Genomic DNA, 23,896 nt, shown 5'->3' with positions numbered 1-23,896 from the left:
AATTTGAAGAAGCAGAAGAATTTGAAGAAGAACAATTGGAAGAATTTGAAGAAGAATTTGAAGAAGACGTAGATTTTGAAGAAGAATTTAAAGAATTTGAAGAATTTGAAGTATTTGAAGTAGAAAAAGAGGATGATGATTAAGAACAAGAAGAATAATTTGAGGAGGAATTTGAAGAATGGAAGAATTTGATGAAGAATTTGAAGAATTTGAAGAAGAAAAAGTAGAAGAAGAAGAAGAGGAAGAAGATGAAGAGGAAAAGGAAGATTAATTTGAAGAATTTGAAGAATGTGATGAATTTGGTGAATTTGAAGAATTTTATGAATTTGATGATTTAAGAATTTGAAAAATATGAAGAATTTGATGAATTTCAAGAAGAATATGACGAATTTGAAAAAGCAGAAGAATTTGAAGAAGAATTTGAAGAAGAGGAATTTGAAGAAGAACAATTTGAAGAATTTGAAGAAGAATTTGAAGAAGACGTAGATTTTGAAGAAGAATTTAAAGAATTTGAAGAATTTGAAGAATTTGAAGAAGAAGAAGAAGAGGGTGATGATTAAGAACAAGAAGAATAATTTGAGGAGGAATTTGAAGAATGGAAGAATTTGATGAAGAATTTGAAGAATTTGAAGAAGAAAAAGTAGAAGAAGAAGAAGAGGAAGAAGATGAAGAGGAAAAGGAAGATTAATTTGAAGAATTTGAAGAATGTGATGAATTTGGTGAATTTGAAGAATTTTATGAATTTGATGAATTTAAGAATTTGAAGAATATGAAGAATGTGATGAATTTCAAGAAGAATTTGACGAATTTCAAGAAGCCGAAGTATTTGAAGAAGAAGAAGAAGAAGAAGAAGAAGAATTTGAAGAAGAACAATTTGAAGAATTTGAAGAAGACGACGTAGATTTTGAAGAAGAATTTAAAGAATTTGAAGAATTTGAAGAATTTGAAGAAGAAGAAGAGGATGATGATTAAGAACAAGAAGAATAATTTGAGGAGGAATTTGAAGAATGAAAGATTTAAATGAAGAATTTGAAGAATTTGAAGAATTTGAAGAAGGTGATGAAGATGAATTTGAGGAAGAATTTGACGAACTTGACGAATGTGAATAATTTGATGAATCTGGGGAATTAGAAGGGTTTGAGGAAGAATTTGAAGAATTTGAAGAAGAAAAAGTAGAAGAAGAAGAAGAAGAGGAAGAAGATGAAGAGAAAAAGGAAGATTAATTTGAAGAATTTGAAGAATGTGATGAATTTGGTGAATTTGAAGAATGTTAAGAATTTGATGAATTTAAGAATTTGAAGAATATGAAGAATTTGATGATTTTGAAGAAGAATTTGACGAATTTGAAGAAGCAGAAGAATTTGAAGAAGAATTTGAAGAAGAACAATTAAAAGAATTTGAAGAAGAATTTGAAGAAGAAGAGGTAGATTTTGAAGAAGAATTTAAAGAATTTGAAGAATTTGAATATTTGAAGAAGAAGAAGAAGAGGATGATGATTAAGAACAAGAAGAATAATTTGACGAGGAATTTGAAGAATGGAAGAATTTGATGAAGAATTTGAAGAATTTGAAGAAAAAAAAGTAGATGAAGAAGAAGAGGAAGAAGATGAAGAGGAAAAGGAAGATTAATTTGAAGAATTTGAAGAATGTGATGAATTTGGTGAATTTGAAGAATTTTATGAATTTGATGATTTAAGAATTTGAAAAATATGTAGAATTTGATGAATTTCGAGAAGAATTTGACGAATTTGAAGAAGAATTTGAAGAAGACGTAGATTTTGAAGAAGAATTTAAAGAAGAAGAAGAATTTGAAGAAGAATTTGAAGAAGAACAATTGGAAGAATTTGAAGAAGAATTTGAAGAAGAGGTAGATTTTGAAGAAGAATTTAAAGAATTTGTAGAATTTGAAGAATTTGAAGAAGAAGAAGAAGAGGATGATGATTAAGAACAAGAAGAATAATTTGAGGAGGAATTTGAAGAATGGAAGAATTTGATGAAGAATTTGAAGAATTTGAAGAATTTGAGGAAGGTGAAGAAGATGAATTTGAGGAAGAATTTGACGGACTTGACGAATTTGAATAATTTGATGAATTTGGGGAATTAGAAGGGTTTGAGGAAGAATTTGAAGAATTTGAAGAAGAAAAAGTAGAAGAAGAAGAAGAAGAGGAAGAAGATGAAGAGGAAAAGGAAGATTAATTTGAAGAATTTGAAGAATGTGATGAATTTGGTGAATTTGAAGAATTTTATGAATTTGATGAATTCAAGAATTTGAAGAACAATATGAAGAATTTGAAGAAGAATTTGAAGAAGAAGAATGGGAAGAAGAAAATTTTGAAGAAGACGTCAAATAAGAATTTGAAGAATTTGTAGAATTTGATGAAGAATATATAGAAGAATATGAAGAATTTGAAGAAGAATTTGAAGAATTTGAAGAATTTGTAGAAGAAGAAGAAGAACAACAACAATTTGAAGAAGAAGAATTTGAAGAATTGGAAGAAGAAGAATAGGAAGAATTTGAAGAATTTGAAGAAGTAGAATATGAAGAATTTGAAGATGAATTTGAATAATTTGACGAATTTGAAGAAGAAGAAGAAGAACAATTTGAAGAAGAAGAATTTGAAGAGTTTGATGAAGAAGAAGTAGTTGAAGAAGATGAATTTGAGGAAGAATTTGAACAGCTTGACGAATTTGAATAATTGATGAATTTGGTGAATTTGAAGAGTTTGAGGAAGAATTTGAAATAGAAGAATTTGAAGAAGAAGGAGAAGAAGAAGAGGATGATTAAGCGAAGAAAGAATTTGAAGAGGAATTTGAAGAATGTGATGAATTTGAAGAATTTGAAGAAGAAGAAGAAGAAGAAGAAGAAGAAGAAGAACAATTTGAAGAAGAACAATTTGAAGAAGAACAATTTGAAGAAGAACAATTTGAAGAAGAATATGAAGAATTTGAAGAATTTGAAGAACAGTTAGAAGAAGAAGAAGAAGAAAATGAAGAATTTGAAGAAGAATTTGAAGAAGAATTTGAAGAATTTGTAGAAGAAAAAGGATGAAATAGATGAATTTGAAGAATTTGAAGAATTTTAAGAATATGAAGACTTTGAAGAAGAAGAACAACAATTTGAAGAAGAAGAATTTGAAGAATTTGAAGAAAAAGAAAAGGAAGATTTTGAAGAAGTATTTAAAGAAGACTTAAGAATTTGAAGAACTTGAGGAAGAAGAAGAAGAAGAAGAAGAAGAAGAAGAAGAAGAAGAAGAAGAAGGAGAAGAAGAAGAAGAAGAAGAAGAAGAAGAAGAAGAAGAAGAAGAAGAAGAAGAAGAAGAAGAAGAAGAAGAAGAAGAGAAGGAGAAGAAGAAGAAGAAGAAGAAGAAGAAGAAGAAGAAGAAGAAGAAGGAGAAGAAGCAGCAGAAGAAGAAGAAGAAGAAGAAGAAGAAGAAGAAGAAGAAGAAGAAGAAGAAGAAGAAGAAGAAGGAGAAGAAGCAGAAGAAGAAGAAGAAGAGGAGGAGGAGGAGGAGGAGGAGGAAGAGGAAGAGGATGATGATTAAGAACAAGAATAATCTGAAGAGGAATTTGAAGAATAGAAGGAAGAACAAGAGGAGAAGGAAGAGAAGGGGAAGAAGAAAATGAGAAGGAAGAAGAAGAAAAGAAGAGGGAAAAGGAGAAGGGGAAGCAGAAGAGAAGAAAGAAGAAGAAGAGGTTAAAGAAGAGGAGAAGGAGGAATAAGAAGAGGAGAAAGAAGAGGAAAAGGGGAGGAAGAAGAAGAAGAGAAGGAGAAGAGGAGAAGGAAGATGAGAAGGGAAGAAGACGAGGAGGAGTAGGAAGAGGAGAAGGGGAAATATATGAAGAGGAGAACTAAGAAGAAGAGGAGAAGGAAGGAGAAGAGAAGGAAGAGGAGAATAGGAAGGAGAAGAAGAGAAGAAGGAAGAAGAAGAACAGAAGGAAGAAGAGGAGAAGGAGGAGCAGAAGGGTAAGAAAAGATGAGAAGGAAGAAGAAGAAAAGGAGTAGGAAGAGGAGAAGGGGAAATATATGAAGAGGACAACGAAAAAGAAGAGGAGAAGGAAGGAGAAGACAAGGAAGAGGAAAAGAAGAAAAAGAAGAAGAGAAGAAGGAAGAAGAAGAAGAAGAGGAGAATGAAGAGGAGAAGGAAGAAGAAGATGAGGAAAAGGAAAAGGAGAACATGAGAGGAAGAAGAAGAGGGGAAGGAAGAAGAAGAAGGGGAAGTAGAAGAAGAGGAGAATGAAGAAGAGAAAAGCAGTAGGAAGAGGAGAATGGGAAGTAGAAGAAGAGGAGAAAGAATAAGAAGAGGTTAAGGAAGAGGAAAAGGAAGAAGAAGAAGAAGAGAAGGAACAGGAGAAAGGGAGGAAGAAGAAGAGGAGAAGGAAGAAGAGGAGAAAAGAGAGAGAAGGAAAGAAGAAGAAAAGGAGAAGGAAGTAGAGAAGGGAAGAAGAAGAGGAGAAGGACGATGAAGAAGAGGTGAAAAAAGAAGAAGAAGAAAAGGAAGAAGAAGAGTTTAAGGAAGAGGATAAGGAAGAAGAAGAGTTTAAGGAAGAAGAAGTGATTAAGGAAGAGAAGAAGAAGAGGAGAAGAAAGAGGAGAAGGGGAAGAAGAAGAAGAGGAGAAGGAAGAATAAGAAGAGGAGAAGGAAGAGGAGAAGGGGAGGAAGTAGAAGAGGAGAAGGAGAAGAGGAGAAGGAAGATGAGAAGGGAAGAAAAGAGGAGAATGAAGAGGAGATGTGAAGAAGAAGAGGAGAAGGAAGATGAAGAGGAGAAGGAAGAGGAGAAGCGGAAGAAGGAGAGGAGAAGAAAGAAGAAAAAGAGGAGTAGGAAGAGGAGAAGGGGAAATATATGAAGAGGAGAACGAAGAAGAAGAAGAGAAGGAAGAAGAAGAAGAGAAAGAAGGAGAAGAAGAGAAGGAAGAGGAGAATAGGTAGAAGAATAAGAGAGGAAGGAAGAAGAAGAAGATAATGAAGAAGAGGAGAAGGAAGAGGAGAAGGGTAAGAAGAAGAAGAGAATGAAGAAGAAGAAAAGGAGTAGGAAGAGGAGAAAGGGGATGAAGTAGAGGAGAAGGAAGAAGAAGAATAGGAGTAGGAAGAGGAGAAGAAAATAAGAAGAAGAGAAATAAGACGATAAGGGAAAGAAGAAGAGGAAGAAGAAGAAGAAGGGAATGAAGAAGAAGAGAAGGAAGAGGAGAAGGGGAAGAAGAGGGGAAGGAAGAAGAAGAAGAGGTTAAGGAAGAGGAGAAGAAGAAGAAGAGGAGAAGGAAGAGGAGAATTGGAAGAAGAAGAGAGGAAGGAAGAAGAAGAAGGGGAAGTAGAGAAGAGGAGAAGGAAGAAGAAGTGGAGGTTAAGGACGAGGAGAAGGAAGAATAAGAGGAGGAGAAGGAAGAGGAGAAGGGAAGAAGAAGAAGAAGAGGAGATGGAAGATGAAGAGGAGATGGAAGAGGAAAAGGGGAAGCAGAAGAAGAGGAGAAGGATAAGAACAAGAGGAGACTGAAGAAGAAGAAAAGGAATAGTAAGAGGAGAAAGGGGAGTAGAAGAAGAGGAGAAAGAAGAAGAAGAGGTTAAGGAAGAGGAGAAGAAAGAATAAGAAGATGAGAAGTAAGAGGAGAAGGGGAAGAAGAAGAGGAGAAGGGGAAGAAGAAGCGGTTAAGGAAGAGGAGAAGGAAATATAAGAAGAGGAGAAGGGAAGGAAGAAGAAGTGGAGAATGAAGAAGAGGAGAAGGAAGAGCAGAAGGGAAGAAGAAGAGGAGGAGAAGGAAGGGGAGAAGGGAAGAAGAATAAGAAAAGAAGGAAGAAGAAGATGCCAAGGAAGAGAAGAAGGAAGAAGAAGAAGAGGAGAAGGAAGAGGAGAAGGGGAAGAAGAAGAGGAGAAGGAAGAAGAAGTAGATGATAAGGAAGAGCAACAAGAAGAGGAAGATGAAGAGAAGGAAGAGTAGGGAATAAGTAGAAGAGTAGAAGGAAGATGAAGAAGAGAAGGAAGAGGATAAGGGGAAGAAGAAGAGGAGAAGGAAGAAGAAGAAAAGTTTAAGGAAGAGGAGAAGGAAGAATATGAAGAGGAGAAGGAAGAGAAGAAGGGGAGGAAGAAGAAGAGGAGATGGAAGATTAAGAGGAGATGGAAGATGAAGAGGAGATGGAAGAGGAAAAGGGGAAGCAGAAGAAGAGGAGAAGGAAGAAGAAGAAAAGGAGTAGGAAGAGGAGAAAGGGGAAGTAGAAGAAGAGGAGAAAGAAGAAGAAGAGGTTAAGGAAGAGGAGAAGTAAATAAGAAGAGGAGGAGGAAGAGGAGAAGAGGAAGAAGAAGAGGACAAGGAAGAATAGAAGGGGAAGAAGAAGAGAGGAAGGAAGAAGAAGGGGAAGTAGAAGAAGAGGAGAAGGAAGAACAAGAGTTTAAGGAAGAGGAGAAGGAAGAAGAAGATGGGAAGGAAGAAGAAGAAGAGGTTAAGGAAGAGGAGAAAGAAGAAGAAGAGGAGAATGAAGAGGAGAAGGGGAACGAGAAGAGGAGACGGAAGAAGAAGAAGAGGTTAAGGAAGAGAAGAAGGAAGAAGAAGAAGAGAAGGAAGAAGAAGAAGAGAAAGAAGGAGAAGAAGAGAAGGAAGAGGAGAATAGGTAGAAGAATAAGAGAGGAAGGAAGAAGAAGAAAAGGAGTAGGAAGAGGAGAAAGGGGATGAAGAAAAGGAGAAGGAAGAAGAAGAATAGGAGAAGTAAGAGGAGAAGAAAGAATAAGAAGAAGAGAAATAAGAGGATAAGGGAAAGAAGAAGAGGAAGAAGAAGAAGAAGGGAATGAAGAAGAGGAGGAGAAGGAAGAGGAGAAGGGGAAGAAGAATAGAGGAAGGAAGAAGAAGAAGGGGAAGTAGAGAAGAGGAGAAGGAAGAAGAAGAATTTAAGGAAGAGAAGAAGGAAGAAGAAGAGGGGAAGGAAGAAGAATAAGAGTTTAAGGAAGAGGAGAAAAGAAGAAGAGGACAAGGAAGAGAATAAGGGGAAGAAGAAGAAGAGGAGGAGGAGGAAGAAGAAGTGGAGAGTGAACAAGACGAGAAGGAAGAGGAGAAAGGGAAGAAGAAGAGAGGAAGGAAGAAAAAGAAGGGGAAGTAGAATAGGAGGAGAAGGAAGAAAAAGAAGAGGAGTAGGAAGAGGAGAAGGGGAAGTAGAAGAAGAGGAGAGAAGAAGAAGAATAGGTTAAGGAAGAGGAGAAGGGTAATAAGAAGACTAGGAAGAAGAAGAAGGGAAGGAAGAAAAAGAAGAGTAGAAGGAAGAGGAGAAGGGGAGAAGAAGAGGAGAAGGAAGAAGAAGTAGAGGTTAAGAAAGAGGAGAAAAAAAGAATAAGTAGAGGAGAAGGAAGAGGAGAAGTGTGATAAGAATTGGAGGAAGAAGAAGAAGGGAAAGAAGAAGAAGAAGAGGTGATTGAAGAGGAGAAGGGGAAGAAGAGGAGAGGAAGGAAGAAGAGGAAGGGGAAGTAGAAGAAGAGGAGAAGGAAGAAGAAGAGTTTAAGGAAGAGGAGAAGGAAGAAGAAGATGGGAAGGAAGAAGAAGAAGAGGTTAAGGAAGAGGAGAAGGAAGAAGAAGAAGAGGAGAAGGAAGAGGAGAAGGGAAGAAGAAGAAGAAGGGGAGATGGAAGATGAAGAGGAGATGGAAGAGGAATAGGGAAGCAGAAGAAGAGGAGAAGGATAAGAACAAGAGGAGACTGAAGAAGAAGAAAAGGAATAGTAAGAGGAGAAAGGGGAAGTAGAAGAAGAGGAGAAAGAAGAAGAAGAGGTTAAGGAAGAGGAGAAGAAAGAATAAGAAGATGAGAAGTAAGAGGAGAAGGGGAAGAAGAAGAGGAGAAGGAAGAAGAAGAAGCGGTTAAGGAAGAGGAGAAGGAAATATAAGAAGAGGAGAAGGGAAGGAAGAAGAAGTGGAGAATGAAGAGTAGGGAATAAATAGAAGAGTAGAAGGAAGATGAAGAAGAGAAGGAAGAGGATAAGGGGAAGAAGAAGAGGAGAATGAAGATGAAGAAGTGGGTAAGGAAGAGGAGGAGCGTAAGAAGAAGAGGAAAAGGAAGAAGAAGAAAAGTTTAAGGAAGAGGAGAAGGAAGAATAAGAAGAGGAGAAGGAAGAGGAGAAGGGGAGGAAGAAGAAGAGGAGATGGAAGATTAAGAGGAGATGGAAGATAAAGAGGAGATGGAAGAGGAAAAGGGGAAGCAGAAGAAGAGGAGAAGGAAGAAGAAAAGGAGTAGGAAGAGGAGAAAGGGGAAGTCGAAGAAGAGGAGAAAGAAGAAGAAGAGGTTAAGGAAGAGGAGAAGTAAATAAGAAGAAGAAGGAGGAAGAGGAGAAGAGGAAGAAGAAGAGGAGGAAGAAGAAGAGAAGGAAGAAGAAGAGGAGAAGGAAGAAGAGAAGGGGAAGAAGAAGAGAGGAAGGAAGAAGAAGGGGAAGTAGAAGAAGAGGAGAAGGAAGAAGAAGAGTGGAAGGAAGAGGAGAAGGAAGAAGAAGAGAGGAAGGAAGAAGAAGAAGAAGTTAAGGAAGAGGAGAAAGAAGAAGAAGAGGAGAATGAAGAGGAGAAGGGGAGCCAGAAGAGGAGACGGAAGAAGAAGAAGAGGTTAAGGAAGAAGAAGAAGAGGAGAAGGAAGAGGAGAAGTAAGAAGAAGAAGAGGAGAAGGAAGAGAAAGGAATACGAAGAAGGGGAGAAGGAAGATGAAGGAGAGAAGGAAGAGGAGAAGGGGAGGAAGACGAGGAGAAGGAAGAAGAAGAGGAGGTTAAGGAAGAGGAGAAGGAAAAGAAGAAGCGGAGAAGGAAGAGCAAAAGGGAAAAAGGAAGAGGAGAAGGGGAAGAAGAAGAGGAGAAGGAAGAGAAGAGGGAAGAAGAAGAAGATGAGGAGAAGGAAGAGGAGAAGGGAAGAAGAAGAGGAGAAGGAAGATGAAGAGGAGAAGGAAGAGGAGAAGGGAAGAAGAAGAGAAGGAAGGAAGAAGAAGAAGGGGAAGTAGAATAGTAGGAGAAGGAAGAAAAAGAAGAGGAGTAGGAAGAGGAGAAGGGGAAGTAGAAGAAGAGGAGAAAGAAGAAGAAGAATAGGTTAAGGAAGAGGAGAATGAAGAGAAGGGAATACGAAGAAGAGGAGAAGGAAGATGAAGAAGAGAAGAAGTAGAAGAGGGGAAGGAAGAGGAGAAGGGGAAGAAGTAGTGGAGAAGGAAGAAGAAGTAGATGGTAAGGAAGAGGAACAGAAAGAAGAAGAAGACGAGAAGGAAGAGAAGGGAATAAGAAGAAGAGGAGAAGGAAGATGAAGAAGAGAAGGGAGAGGATAAGGGGAAGAAGAAGAGGAGAAGGAAGAAGAAGAAGAGGGTAAGGAAGAGGAGAAGGGGAAATAGAAGAAGAGGAGAAGGAAGAAGAAGAGATTAAGGAAGAGGAGGACAAAGCTTAAGAAAAGGAGAAGGAAGACGATAAGGGAAAGAAGAAGAGGAAGAAGAAGAAGAAGGGAATGAAGAAGAAGAAGAAGAGGAGAAGGAAGAGGAGAAGGGAAAGAAGAAGAGAGGAAGGATGAAGAAGAAGGGGAGAAGAAAGAGGAGACGGGGAAGAAGAAGAGAGGAAGGAAGAAGAAGAAGAGGAAGTAGAATAAGAGGAGAAGGAAGAAAAAAGAGGAGTAGGAAGACGTGAAGGGGAAGTAGAAGAAGACGAGAAAGAAGAAGAAAAGGTTAAGGAAGAGGAGAAGAAAATAATAAGAGGAGGACGAAGAGGAGAAGAGGAAGAAGAAGAGGAGGAAGAAGAAGAAGGGAAGGAAGAAGTAGAAGAGGGGAAGGAAGAGGAGAAGGGGAAGAAGTAGTGGAGAAGGAAGAAGAAGGAGATGATAAGGAAGAGGAACAGAAAGAAGAAGAAGACGAGAAGGAAGAGAAGGGAATAAGAAGAAGAGGAGAAGGAAGATGAAGAAGAGAAGGAAGAGGATAAGGGGAAGAAGAAGAGGAGAAGGAAGAAGAAGAAGAGGGTAAGGAAGAGGAGAAGGGGAAATAGAGGAAGAGGAGAAGGAAGAAGTGGAGAAGGAAGAAGCAGAAGAGGAGAAGGAAGAGGAGAAGGCGAAGAAGAAGAGAAGGAAGAAGAAGTAGATTTTAAGGAAGAGGAGAATAAGTAGAGGAGAAGGAAGCGGTTAAGGAGAGGAAGGAATAGTAAGAGGAGAAAGGGGAAGTAGAAGAAGAAGAGAAAGAAGAAGAGGTTAAGGAAGAGGAGAAAAGAGAATAAGAAGAGGAGAAGGAAGAGGAGAAGGGGAAGAAGAAGAGAGGAAGGAAGAAGAAGAAGGGGAAGTATAATAAGAGGAGAAGGAAGAAAAATAAGAGGAGTAGGAAGAGGAGAAGGGGAAGTAGAAGAGGAGAAAGAAGAAGAAGAAGAGGAGAAGGAAGAGGAGAAGGGGAAGAAGAAGAGGAGAAGGAAGAAGAAGAAGAGGTTAAGGAAGAGGAGAAGGGGAAGAAGAAGAGGAGAAGGAAGAAGAAGAAGAGGTTAAGGAAGAGGAGAAGGGGAAGAAGAAGAGGAGAAGGAAGAAGAAGAAGAGGTTAAGGAAGAGGAGAAGGAAGAAGAAGAAGAGGAGAAGGAAGAGGAGAAGGGAATAGGAAGAGGAGAAGGAAGAGGAGAAGGGGAAGACTAACAGGAGAAGGAAGAGGAGAAGGGGAAGAAGAAGAGGAGAAGGAAGAAGAAGAAGAGGAGATGGAAGAAGAGAAGAGGAAGAAGAAGAGGAGAAGGAAGAAGAAGAAGAGGAGAAGGAAGAGGAGAAGGGGAAGAAGAAGAGGAGAAGGAAGAAGAAGAAGAGGAGAAGGAAGAGGAGAAGGAAGAAGAAGAAGAGGAGAAGGAAGAGGAGAAGGGAATAGGAAGAGGAGAAGGGGAAGACTAACAGGAGAAGGAAGAGGAGAAGGGGAAGAAGAAGAGGAGAAGGAAGAAGAAGAAGAGGTTAAGGAAGAGGAGAAGGAAGAAGAAGAAGAGGAGAAGGAAGAGGAGAAGGGAATAGGAAGAGGAGAAGGAAGAGGAGAAGGGGAAGACTAACAGGGGAAGGAAGAGAAGGGAATACGAAGAAGAGGAGAAGGAAGATGAAGAAGAGAAGGAAGAGGAGAAGGGGAGGAAGAAGATTAGAAGGAAGAAGAAGAAATGGAGAAGGAAGACGACACGGGGAAGTAGAAGAAGACGAGAAGGAAGAAGAAGAGGAGGTTAAGGATGAGGAGAAGGAAAAGTAGAAGGAGCAGAGAAGGAAGAGGAAAAAGTGAAGAAGAATCGTTGAAGGAAGAAGAAGAAGAGAAGGAAGAAGAAGAAATGGAGAAGGAAGAGGAGAAGGGGAAGAAGAGGGGAAGGAAGAAGAAAAGGTTAAGGAAGAGGAGAAGGAAGAAGAAGAAGTAAGAGGAGACTGGGAAGTAGAAGAAGAGGAGAAGGAAGAAGAGGTGAACGAAGAGGAGAAGGGAAAAAGGAAGAGGAGAAGGGGAAGAAGAAGAGGAGAAGGAAGAATAAGAAGAGGAGAAGGAAGAGCAGAAGGGAAGAACAAGAAGAGAAGGAAGAGGAGAAGGGAAGAAGAATAAGAAAAGAAGGAAGAAGAAGATGTTAAGGAAGAGGTACGGAAAGAAGAAGAGGAGATGGAAGGGAACGGAATAAGAAGAAGAGTAGAAGGAAGAGGAAGAAGAGAAGGAAGAGGATATGGGGAAGAAGAAAAGGAGAAGGAAGAAGAAGAGGATAAGGAAGAGGAGAAGGGGAAGTAGAAGAAGAGGAGAAGGAAGAAGAGGAGGTTATGGAAGAGGAGAAGGAAAAAAAAAGAGAAATAAGAAGAAGAGGAGGAGAAGGAAGAGGCGAAGGGGAAAAAGAAGAGGAGAAGGAAGAAGGAGAAGAGGTTAAGGAAGAGGAGAAGGAAGAATAAGAAGAGAAGGAATGACAGAATCACAGAATCACAGAATCGTCTAGGTTGGAAGAGACCTCCAAGATCATCTAGTCCAACCTCTGTCCTAACACTAACAAGTCCTACACTTAACCATATCACTAAGGGCTACATCTAAACGTCTTTTAAAGACCTCCAGGTATGGCGACTCAACCACCTCCCTGGGCAGCCCATTCCAATGCCTAACAACCCTTTCAGTAAAGAAGTTCTTCCTAATATCCAACCTAAACTTCCCCTGGCGCAACTTTAGCCCATTCCCCCTCGTCCTGTCACCAGGCGCGTGGGAGAATAGACCAACCCCTACCTCTCTACAGCCTCCTTTAAGGTACCTATAGAGAGCGATGAGGTCTCCCCTGAGCCTCCTCTTCTCCAGGCTGAACATTCCCAGCTCCCTCAGCCGCTCCTCGTAAGACTTGTTCTCCAGACCTCTCACCAGCTTCGTTGCCCTTCTCCGGACTCTCTCGAGCACGTCCATGTCCTTCCTGTAGCGAGGGGCCCAAAAATGAACACAGTACTCGAGGTGCGGCCTCACCAGAGCTGAGTACAGGGGCACAATCACCTCCCTAGACCTGCTGGCCACACTGCTTCTTATGCAAGCCAGGATGCTGTTGGCCTTCTTGGCCACCTGAGCACACTGCTGGCTCATATTCAGCCGACTATCAACCAGTACTCCCAGATCCATCTTTGCCAGGCAGCTTTCCAACCACTCATCTCCCAGCCTGTAGCGCTGCTTGGGGTTGTTACGCCCCAGGTGCAGGACCCGGCACTTGGCCTTGTTGAACTTCATACAGCTGACCTCAGCCCATCGGTCCAGCCTATCCAGATCCTCCTGCAGAGCCTTCCTTCCCTCGAGCAGATCGACACATGCACCTAACTTGGTGTCATCTGCAAACTTACTGAGGGTGCACTCGATCTCCTCATCCAGGTCATCGATAAAGATATTGAAGAGGACTGGCCCCCGTACTGAGCCCTGGGGGACTCCACTAGTTACCGGCCTCCAACTGGATTTGGCTCCATTCACCACAACTCTTTGGGCCCGGCCATCCATCCAGTTTTTAACCCAACGAAGCGTACGCCAGTCCAAGCCACGAGCAGCCAGTTTCTTGAGGAGAATGTTGTGGGAAACGGTGTCAAAAGCCTTACTGAAGTCAAGGTAAAGCACATCCACAGCCTTCCCCTCATCCACCAAGCGCGTCACTTGGTCATAGAAGGAGATCAGGTTCGTCAAGCAGGACCTGCCTTTCATAAACCCATGCTGACTGGGCCTGATCGCCTGGTTGCCCTGCAAGTGCCGCGTGATGACACTCAAGATAATCTGCTCCATGAGCTTCCCTGGGACTGAGGTCAAGCTAACAGGCCTATAGTTCCCCAGGTCTACCCTCCGGCCCTTCTTGTAGATGGGCGTCACATTTGCTATCCGCCAGTCGACTGGGACCTCCCCTGATAGCCAGGAGTGCTGATAAATGATGGAAAGCGGCTTGGCCAGCTCCTCCGCCAGTTCGCTCAGTACCCTCGGGTGGATCCCATCCGGCCCCATCGACTTGCGCACATCCAAGTGCCGTAGCAGGTCACCAACAATTTCCTTGTGGATAGTGAGGGCCACATCCTGCTCCCCATCCCCTTCCACCAGCTCAGGGTACCAGGTATCCAGAGAACAACCGGTCTTGCCGCTAAAGACTGAGGCAAAGAAAGCATTGAGCACCTCAGCCTTTTCCTCATCCTTAGTAACTAAGTTTCCCCCCACATCCAGTAAAGGATGGAGATTCTCCTTAGTCCTTCTTTTTGTGGTGATGTATTTGTAAAAACGTTTTTTGTTATCTTTAACGGCAGTAGCCAGATTGAGCTCCAGATGAGCTTTGGCCTTTCTAATTTTGTCCCTGCACAGCCTCGCAACATTCTTATAGTCCTCCTGAGTAGCCCGCCCTCTTTTCCAAAGATTATAAACCCTCCTTTTTCTCCTAAGCTCGAGCCACAACTCTCTGCTCAGCCAGGCCGGTCTAGTTCCGCGTCGGCTCGTCTTTGGGCACGTGGGGACAGACCGCTCCTGAGCCATTAAGATTTCCTTCTTAAGGAGTGCCCAGCCTTCCTGGACTCCTTTGCCCTTCAGAACCTCCTCCCAAGGGACTCTGCCAACCAGTGTCCTGAACAGCTCAAAGTCAGCCCTCCGGAAGTCCAAGACAGCGGTTTTACTGGTCCCCTTCCTGACTTCGCCAAGACTAGAGACCTGAACCATTTCGTGGTCACTCTGCCCAAGACAGCTCTCGAACACCACATCTCCCACCAGTCCGTCACTGTTTGTGAACAGAAGGTCTAGCGGGGCACCTCCCCTGGTAGGCTCTCTAACCAGCTGCGTCAGGAAGCTATCTTCCACGCTCTCCAGAAACCTCCTAGACTACTTTCTCTGGGCTGTGTTGTGCTTCCAGGATATGTCTGGGAAGTTGAAGTCCCCCATGAGAACAAGCGCTGACGATTTCGCAACTTCTGCCAGCTGCCTGTAGAACTCCTCATCCGTCTCCTCATCCTGGTTCAGTGGTCTATAACAGACCCCCCACCAGGATGCTTGCCTTGTTGGCCTTCCCTCTGATCCTAACCCACAGGGACTCAACCTTATCATTCCCAGCCTCAAGTTCCTCAACATCTAAACACTCTCTAATATAGAGAGCCACACCACCACCCCTTCTGTGCTGCCTGTCCCTTCTGAAGACCCTATAGCCAGACATTGCAGCACTCCAGTCATGAGAGTGGTCCCACCATGTTTCCGTGATGGCAACCAAGTCATAGACTTCCTGCTGCAAGATGGCTTCCAGCTCCTCTTGTTTGTTGCCCATGCTGCGTGCATTAGTGTAGATGCACTTCATTTGGGCCATTGCCTTTTTCCCCGGCTTTGCCATTGTTCCCCCCGGCACAGCTCCAACAGGCCTTCTTTCAGCCCCATCCCCCTTCTTTCCTAGTTTAAAGCCCTCTCAACGAGCCCTGCTAGCTCCGGGACTAGGATCCGTTTTCCCCTTAGAAATAGAGACCGGTCTGCGGACATCAGGCCGGGTGCCGAGTAAAGCGCCCCATGGTCAAAAAAACCAAAATTTCTGTGTTGGCACCAGAAGAGGAGACTGGGAAGTAGAAGAAGAGGAAAAGGAAGAAGAAGAAGACGTTAAGGAAGAGCAGAAGGAAGTATAAGAAGACGAGAAGGAAGAAGAGAAAGGGAGGAAGCAGAAGAGGAGAATGAAGAAGAGGAGAAGGAAGAAGAAGTAGATGATAAGGAAGAAGAACAGAAAGAAGAAGAAGAGGAGAAGGAAGAGAAGGGAATAAGAAGAAGAGGAGAAGGAAGATGAAGAAGAGAAGGAAGAGGATAAGGGGAAGAAGAAGAGGAGAAGGAAGAAGAAGAGGGTAAGGAAGAGGAGAAGGGGAAGTAGAAGAACAGGAGGGAAGTAGAAGAAGAGCAGAAGGAAGAAGAGGAGAACGAAGAGGAGAAGGGAAAAAGGAAGAGGAGAAGGGGAAGAAGAAGAGGAGAAGGAAGAAGAAGAAGAGGAGAAGGAAGAGGAGAAGGGGAAGAAGAAGAGAGGAAGGAAGAAAAAGAAGGGGAGGTAGAAGAAGCGGAGAAAAGAAGAAAAAGAGGTTAAGGAAGAGGAGAAGAAAGAAGAAGAAGAGATGGAAGAGGAGAAGAGGAAGAAGAGAGTAAGGAAGAAGAAGAAGGGGAAGTAGAAGAAGAGGAGAAGGAAGAAGAAGAGTTTAAGGAAGAGGAGAAGGAAAAGAAGAAGAAGCAGAGAAGGAAGATGAAAAAGGGAAGAAGAAGAGGAGAAGCAAGAAGAAGAAGAGAAGGAAGAAGAAGGTGAAGGGAATGAAGAGGAGAATGGGAAGAAGAAGAGGAGAAGGAAGAATAAGAAGAGAAGAAGGGGAAGAAGAGGAGAAGGAAGAGAAGGAAATACGAAGAAGAGGAGAAGGAAGGTGAAGAAGAGAAGGAAGAGGAGAAGGGGAGGAAGAAGAGGAGAAGGAATTATAAGAAGAGGTTAAGAAAGAGGAGAAGGAAGTATAAGAACAAGAGAAGGAAGAGGAGAAGGGGAGAAAGAAGAAGAAGAGAATGAAGAAGACGGGAAGGAAGAGCAGAATGGAAGTAGAAGAAGAGGAGAAGGAAGAGGAGAAGGGAAGAAGAATAAGAAAAGAAGGAAGAAGAAGAAGGTGTTAAGGAAGAGGAACAGAAAGAAGAAGAAGAGGAGAAGGAAGAGAAGGGAATACAAAGAAGAGGAGAAGATGAAGAAGAGAATGAAGTGGATATGAGGAAGAAGAAGAGGAGTAGGAAGAAGAAGAGGCGGATAAGGAAGAGGAGAAGTAAAAGAAGAAGCAGCTTAGAAGGAAGAGGAAAAAGGGAAGAAGAAGAGGAGAAGGAAGAAGCAGAGAAGGAAGAACAAGAAGGGAATGAAGAGAAGAAGGGGATGAAGAAGAGGAAAAGGAATTATAAGAAGAGGTTAAGAAAGAGGAGAAGGAAGTATAAGAACAAGAGAAGGAAGAGGAGAAGGGGAGAAAGAAGAAGAAGAGAATGAAGAAGATGGGAAGGAAGAGCAGAATGGAAGTAGAAGAAGAGGAGAAGGAAGAGGAGAAGGGAAGAAGAATAAGAAAAGAAGGAAGAAGAAGAAGGTGTTAAGGAAGAGGAACAGAAAGAAGAAGAAGAGGAGAAGGAAGAGAAGGGAATACGAAGAAGAGGAGAAGGAAGAAGAAGAGAAGGAAGAAGAAGAGAAGGAAGAAGAAGAAGAGGAGAAGGAAGATGAAGAAGACGGTGAGGAAGAGGAGAAGGGGAGTAGAAGAAGAGGAGAAGGAAGAAGAAGTGGAGAAGGAAGAGGAGAAGGGGAAGAAGAAGAGGAGAAGGAAGAAGAAGAAGAGGAGAAGGAACAGGAGCAGGGGAGAAGAAGAAGGGGAAAAGGTAGAAAAGCAGAGAAGAAGGAATAAGAAGAGGAGAAGGAAGAGGAGCAGGGGAGGAAGAAGAAGAGAAGGAAGGGGAGAAGGGGAAGTAGAAGTAGAGGAGGTTATGGAAGAGGAGAAGGAAGAAGAAGAAGTGGAGAAGGAAGAGGAGAAGGAAGAAGAAGAGGAGAATGAAGAGTAGAAGAATAGGAGAAGGAAGAGGAGAAGGAAGAAGAAGAGGAAAAGGAAGAAGAAGAAGAGGAGAAGAAAGAGGAGAAGGGGAAGAAGAAGAGGATAAGGAAGAGGAGAAGAAAGAAGAAGAGGAGGAGAAGGAAGAAGAAGAAGATGTTAAGGAATAGGAGAAGGAAGAAGAGGACGAGGAGAAGGAAGACGAGAAGGGGAAGAAGAAGAAGAGATGGAAGAAGAAGAGGAGGTGAAGGAATAGGAGCAGGGGAAGACGAAGAAGAGGAGAAGGAAGAAGAAAAGGAGTAGAAGGAAGAAGAAGAAGAGGAGATGGAAGAAGAAAAGAAAGAGGAGAAGGGGAAGATGAGGAGAAGGAAGAAGAAGAGAACGAAGAGGAGAAGGGGAAAGAAGAAGAGGAGAAGGAAGAAGAAGAGAAGGAAGAGAAAGAAAAGAAGGAAGAATAAGAAGAGGAGAAGGAAGAAGAAGAGAAGGAAGAGGAGAATGGGAAGAAAAAGAACAGGAGAAGGAAGAGGAGAAGGTGGTAGAAGAAAAGGTAGAGGAAAAAGATGAGAAGGAAGAGGAGAAGTAAGAGGAAGAAGCGAAGAAGGAATAAGAAGGTGAAGGAGGAGAAGGGGAAGAGACGTATAGGAGAGGGAAGAAGAAGAAGGGAAGAGAGAAGAAGAAGAAGAGGACAAGGAAGACGAAGAGGAGGAGAAGGAAGAGGCGAAGGGGAAGAAGAAGAGGAGAAGGAAGAAGAAGAAGAGGAGAAGGAAGAGGAGAAGGAAGAAGAAGAAGAGGAGAAGGAAGAGGAGAAGGGAATAGGAAGAGGAGAAGGAAGAGGAGAAGGGGAAGACTAACAGGAGAAGGAAGAGGAGAAGGGGAAGAAGAAGAGGAGAAGGAAAAAGAAGAACAGAAGTGTTGTGGTTGGAATACCCTCTGCGGGGTCAACTTGCACTGCCACAGCTCGTTTCTCTGACCCAGCCACAGGAGTGGGAGCAGCTGCAGGAGCTGGAGCTGCTGCAGGGGCTGGAGTGGCTGCGGGAGCTGGAGCTGGAGCGGCTGCAGGAGCTGGAGCGGTTGCAGTGTGTGTCACTAGGTTGCTAGTAGCATCAATTGCAGCTCGATAGGCACAAGCCAGACCCCAGCACGCTACAGTGATTTGTGTCACTTTGGAACTGCCAGAGACATGACACCTTTTTTTCAAGCATTCTGCCAGCTTTTTAGGATTTTGCAGTTGTTCGGGGATGAATGTCCAAAACACTGGAGGTGACCACTGCTCTAGAAACCTGCCCATATCCTCCCACACTCCCTGCCACTCGCAACTATCCCGCCTCAAGACAGATCTCCGGATGAGATTCCTAAGTAGTTGTTTAACCCTCAACAAAACCTGAAGCGCATTCAGGAGACATAACAACAAGAGCAGGCTGGTCTGAGTATCCCAAGGATATTCAACATCTCGGAGAACCACCGTAACTAGCTCGGGGGATAAGAGGGTGGTGAAGGAGAAAGGGAGAGTGAACAGGGAGGGAAACATGTCTTCCCCTGTCCCCTTCACAGATTGGCTCCCTGACGAGAAAAGGCAATAGGTGTAATTGCTAATAGTTTCCGAGATATGGTTTCCAAAGTATAGAGTCGACGTCAGTGCTGAGTACAAATACCAGGTTAGAGTCATGACCAGATATTTCATCATTTCATAAGCCATTGTTACACCGCACAGTACCATAACAATCTTAAACCAGGGCCCGGAAAGGATAAACAGTGCAACAGGGAGCACATACAGAAAGTAACGCGCTATAAAACTCAATTTGGAAAACAGGCACAGCAGACTGGAGATTAAGGCAATCAACATCGTGACTAGGAACTATTAAGCAGGTCCAATACTTATACCAATTTTGGTTTAACACACTCAGGTCAAATCTGTCGATATCTCAACCCTTCGAGCCCCACGTTGGGTGCCAAAAGGACTGTTGTGGTTTAACCCGGGTGGCAGCCAAACACCACACAGCCGTTCGCTCACCCTCCCCCCTCCCTCTCTGGGATGGGGGAGAGAAACGGGAAAGTGAAGCCGGTGAGTTGAGATAAAGACAGTTTATTAAGACAGGAACATTATAATAACAATAATAATAATAGTGATAATGGTAATAGTATTAATAATAATAATGTGTAAGAAACAAGTGATGCACAATGCAATTGCTCACCACCCCCTGACCGATGCCCAGCCTATCCCCGAGCAGCCGGCCCCCCACCCCGGCCAGCCACCCCTATATATTGTTTAGCATGACGTCAGATGGTATGGAATACCCCTTTGGCCAGTTTGGGTCAGCTGTCCTGGGTCTGTCCCCTCCCAGCTCCTGCTGCACCCCTAGCCTGCTCGCTGGCAGGACAGAGCGAGAAGCTGAAAAGTCCTTGGCCTGGTGTAAGCACTGCTCTGCAACAATTAAAACATCAGCATGTTATCAGCGCTCTTCTCATCCTAATCCAAAACATAGCACCCTACCAGCTACTAGGAGGAAAAATTAACTCTGTCCTAAGTGGAACCAGGACAAGAAGGAAGAGGAGAAGGGGAAGAAGAAGAAGAGGAAAAGGAAGGAGAAGAAGAGGAGAAGGAAGAGGAGACAGAAGAAGAAGAGGAGAAGGAAGAAGGACAAGAGGAGAAGAGGAGAAGGGGAAGAAGAGGAGAAGGAAGAGGAGAAGGGGAAGAAGAAGAAGAAAAAATGGAGAAGGAGGACACAGAAGAGGAGAAGGAAGAAGAAGAGGAGAAGAAAGAGGAGAAGGGGAAGAAGAAGAAGAGGAGAAAGAAGAAGAAGAGGAGAAGGAGGAGGAGCAGGGAAAAAGGAGAAGACGAGGAAGAATAGTAGAAGAAGGAAGAAGAAGAAGACGAGGAGGAAGAAGAAGAGGAGAAGGAAGAAGAGGAGAAGGAAGAGAAGGGGAAGAAGGAGATGAGGAGAAGGAAGAAGAAGAGAAGGAAGAGGAGAAGGGGCAGAAGGAGAAAAGGAGAAGGGAGAAGAAGAAGAGGAGAAGGCAGAGGAGAAGGGGAAGAAGAAGAAGAGGAAAAAAGATGAAGAGGAGGAGAAGGAAGAGGAGAAGGGGAAGAAGAAGAAGAGGAGAAGGAAGAAGAACAGAAAAAGAAGAATAGAAGGAAAAAAGAGGAGGAGAAGAAGGAAGAAGAGGAGAAGGAAGAGGAGAATGGGAAGAAGAAGAAGAGGAGAAGGAAGAGGAAAAGGGGAAGAAGAAGAAGAGGAGAAGGAATAAGAAGAAGAGAAAGAAGAGGAGAAAGGGAAGAAGAAGCAGAGGAAAAGGAAGGAGAAGAAGAAGAGAAAGAAGAGGATAAGGGAAGAAGAAGAAGAGGAAAAAGAAGGAGAAGAAGAAGAGAAGGAAGAGGAGACGGAAGAAGAAGAAGAGGAGAAGGAAGCAGAAGAAAAGAAGAGGAGAAGGGGAAGAAGAGGAGAAGAAGGAAGAAGGAGAAGAGGAGATGGAAGAAGAGCAGTGGAAGAAGAGGGAGATGAGAACGGAGAAGAATAGTAGTTGAAGGAAGAAGAAGAGCAGAAGGAAGAGGCGAAGGGGAAGAAGAAGTAGATTAGAAGGATTAAGGAAGAGGGCTAGGGGAAGAAGAAGAGAGGAAAAGGAAGAAGAAGAAGAGGAGAAAGAAGAAGAAGAGGAGAAGGATGAGAAGGGGAAGAAGAAGATGAGCAGAAGGAAGAGGATAAGGGGAAGAAGAAGAAGAAAAAAAGGAGAAGAAAAGGAGGACACGGAAGAGGAGAAGGAAGAAGAAGAGGAGAAGGAAGAGGAGAAGGGAAGAAGAAGAAGAGGAGAAGGAAGAAGAAGAGCAGAAGAAGGAAGAGGAAGAAGAGGAGAAGGAGAAGTTGAAGAAGAGAAGGAAGAGGAGAAGGGTCAGAAGGAGAAGAGGAGAAGGAAGAAGAAGAAGAGGAGAAGGAAGAGGAGAAGTGGAAAAAGAAAAAGAAAAAGGGGAGAAGGAAAAGGAGCAGGGGAAGAAGAAGAAGAGGATAAGGAAGAAGAAGAGGGGAAGGAAGAGAAGAAGAGGAGAAGGAAGAGGAGAAGGGGAAGAAGAAGAGGAGGAGAAGGGGGAAGAAGTAGAGGAGAAGGAAGAAGAGAAGGAGAAGAAGAAGAAGAGGAGATGGAAGAATAAGAAGAGGAGGTGAATGAATAGGAGCAGGGGAAGACGAAGAGTAGAAGGAAGGAGAATAGGACTAGAAGGTAGAACGAGAAGAAGAGCTGGAAGAAGAAGAAAAGAAGGAAGAGGAGAAGGGGAAGAAGAAGAAGAGAAGAAGGAAAAAGAAGAGGAGAAGGAAGAAGAAGAGGAGAAGGAAGAAGAAGAGAAGGAAGAGGAGAAGGGGAAGAAGAAGAAGAGGAGAAGGAAGAAGAAGAAGAGAAGGAAGAAGAAGAGAAGAAGGAAGAGGAGAGGGGGAAGAAGAAGAGAAGGAAAAGGAAGTGGATAAGGAAGAGGGAGGGGGAAGAATAAGGGGAGAAGGAAGAAGAAGAGGAGAAGGAAGAAGAAGAAGAGGGGAAGGAAGAAGAAAAGGAAGAGAAGGAAGAGGAGCAGGGGAAGATGAAGAAGAGGAGAAGGAAGAGGAGAAGGGGGTAGAAGAAAAGGTAAAGGAAGAAGATGAGAAGGAAGAGGAGAAGTAATAGGAAGATAAGGAAAAGGAATAAGAAGGAGAAGGAGGAGAAGGGGAAGAGACGAATAGGAGAGGGAAGAAGAAGAAGGGAAGAGAGAAGAACAAGAAGAGGAGAAGGAAGAAGAAGAGGAGAAGGAAGAGAGGGGAAGAAGTAGAAGAGGAGACGGAAGAAGAAGAAGAGGAGAAGGAAGAGGAGAAGGGGAAGAAGAAGAGGATAAGGAAAAAGAAGAAGAGAAGGAAGAGGAGAAGGGGAAGAAGAAGTGAAAGAAGAAGAAGAAGAGGAGAAAGAAGAGGAGAAGGGGAAGAAGAAGAAGAGGAAAATGGAGGAGAAGAAGAGGAGAAGGAAGAGGAGAAGGAAGAGGAGACAGAAGAAGAAGGAGAAGGAAGAAAATGAAGAAGAGAAGAAGAGGAGACGGGGAACAAGAGGAGAAGGAAGTAGAAGAAGAGGATAAGGAAGAGGACTAGGGGAAGAAGAAGAAGAGAAGAAGGAAAAAGAAGAGGATAAGGAAGAGGACAAGGGGAAGAAGAAGGAGAGGTGAAGGAAGAAGAACAGTATTAGAAGGAAGAAGAAATAGTGGAGAAGAGGAAGAAGGAGAAGTGGAGAAGGAAGAGGCGGGGGAGAAGAAGAAAAAGAGAGAAGGAAGAAGAAGAGGAGAAGGAAGAGGAGAATGGAAAGAAGAAGAGGATGAGATGGAAGAGGAGAAGGGGAGTTGAAGAATGGGAAAAGGAGAAGAAGAGGAGGAGAAGGAAGAGGAGAAGGAAGAAGAAGAGGAGAAGGAAGAGAGGGGAAGAAGCAGAAGAGAAGAAGGAAGAAGAGGAGGAGGAGAAAAAACAGGAGAAGGGGAAGAAGAAGAAGAGGAGAAGGAAAAAGAAGAAGAGAAGGAAGTTGAGAAGGGGAAGAACAAGAAGTGAAAGAAGAAGAAGAAGAGGAGAAGGAAGAGGAGAAGGGGAAGAAGAAGAAGAGGAAAAGGAAGGAGAAGAAGAGGAGAAAAAAGAGGAGATGGAAAACGAAGAAGAGGAGAAGGAAGAAGAAGAGGAGAAGGGGAAGAAGTAGTAGTGGAGAAGGCAGAAGTATAGGTGTAGAAGGAAGGCGAGGAAGAGGAGAAGGGGAAGAAGAATAAAAGGCAAAGGAAGAAGAGGAGGAGAAGGAAGATGAGAAGGGGAAGTAGAAGTGGAGGAGAAGGACGAAGAAGAAAAGGGGCAGGAATAAAATTAGGAGGAGAATGAAGATAAAGAAGAGAAGGAAGAGGAGAAAAGGAGAAGTAGAAGAGGAGGAGGAGTAGAAGTGGAGAAGGAAGATGAAGTGAAGGAAGAGGAGAAGGGGAAGAAGAAGAAGAGGAGAAGGAAGAAGAACAGGAGAAGAAAGAGGAGAAGTTGAAGAAAAAAAGAGGAGAAGGTAGAAGAAGAGAAGGAAGAGGAGATGAGGAAGAAGAAGACGAGGAGAAGGCAGAAGAAGAAAAGGAAGACGAGAAGGGGACGGAAGAAGAGGCGAAGGAAGAAGAAGAGCAGAAGGGGAAGATGAAGAGGAGTAGAAGGAAGAAGAATAGGAGTAGAAGGAAAAAAGAAGTGTATTAGGGGAAGAAGAAAAGAATGAAGAAGAAGAGGAGTAGAAGGAAGAAGAGGAGAAGGGGAAAAAGAGGAAGAGGAGAAGGAAGAAGAAGAAGAGGAGAAAGAAGAGGACCAGGGGAGGAAGAAGAAGAGAAAGAAGAAGGACAGGTGTTGAAGGAAAAGAAGAAGCGGAGAAGGGGAAGAAGAAGAAGAGGAGAAGGAAGAAGAAGAGGACAAGGAAGAGGCGAAGGGGAAGAAGAAAACGAGGAGAAGGAAGAAAAAGAGGAAAAGGAAGAGGAGAAGGGGAATAAGAAGAAGAGGAGAAGGGGAATAAGAAGAAGAGTAGAAAGAAGAAGAAGAAGACGACGAAGAAGAAGAAGAAGAAGAAGAAGAAGAAGAGGAGAAGGAAGAATAAGAGACGAAGGAAGAGGAGGATGGGAAGAAGAAGCAGAGACGAAGGAAGAAGAAGAGGCGAAGGAAAAAGAAGAAGATGAGAAGGGGAAGACGAAGAGGAGGAGAAGGAAGAAAAGAAAAGGAGAAGGAATAGGAGAAGTGGAAGAAGAAGAAGAGGAAAAGGAATAAGAAGAGAAGGAAGAGGAGAAGGGGAAGAAGAGGAGAAGAAGGAAGAAGAAGAAAAGGCGAAGGAAGAAGAAGAGGAGGAGAATGAAGGAAGGAGAAGAGGAGACAGGAAAGAAGAAGAAGAGGAGAAGGAAAGAGAAGAGGAAAATAAAGATGTAGAGGAGAAGAAGGAAGAGGAGAAGGGGAGAAGGAAGAAGAGGAGAAGGAAG

The 23,896-nt window shown here is 43.0% G+C and overlaps 1 protein-coding gene across 1 annotated transcript; it reads left to right on the top strand.

The window, feature by feature from the left end:
• Positions 1-4,753: 4,753 nt before the first annotated feature.
• LOC136789454 (uncharacterized) lies at positions 4,754-15,024 on the top strand. Its single transcript, XM_066989514.1, has 2 exons — positions 4,754-4,923; positions 14,802-15,024. The coding sequence occupies exons 1-2, from the start codon at positions 4,754-4,756 to the stop codon at positions 15,022-15,024; spliced, it is 393 nt and encodes a 130-aa protein (XP_066845615.1).
• The last annotated feature ends 8,872 nt before the right edge of the window (positions 15,025-23,896 follow it).

The sequence above is a fragment of the Anser cygnoides genome, unplaced genomic scaffold (assembly GCF_040182565.1).
Source record: "Anser cygnoides isolate HZ-2024a breed goose unplaced genomic scaffold, Taihu_goose_T2T_genome scaffold_46_1, whole genome shotgun sequence".
In the NCBI taxonomy this organism is placed as follows: domain Eukaryota; kingdom Metazoa; phylum Chordata; class Aves; order Anseriformes; family Anatidae; genus Anser; species Anser cygnoides.
Note: the sequence above shows the minus strand (reverse complement) of the source record. Positions and strands in the feature narration are given on the sequence as shown.

Excerpts from the sequence above, each read along its gene's own strand:
- LOC136789454 (XM_066989514.1), top strand. The coding sequence starts at position 4,754 with ATGAAGAGGAGAAGGAAGAGGAGAAGCGGAAGAAGGAGAGGAGAAGAA. Across the intron at positions 4,924-14,801 it reads GAGAAGGAAGAGGAGAATAG|TTTAAAGCCCTCTCAACGAG; the intron begins GTAGAAGAATAA and ends CTTCTTTCCTAG.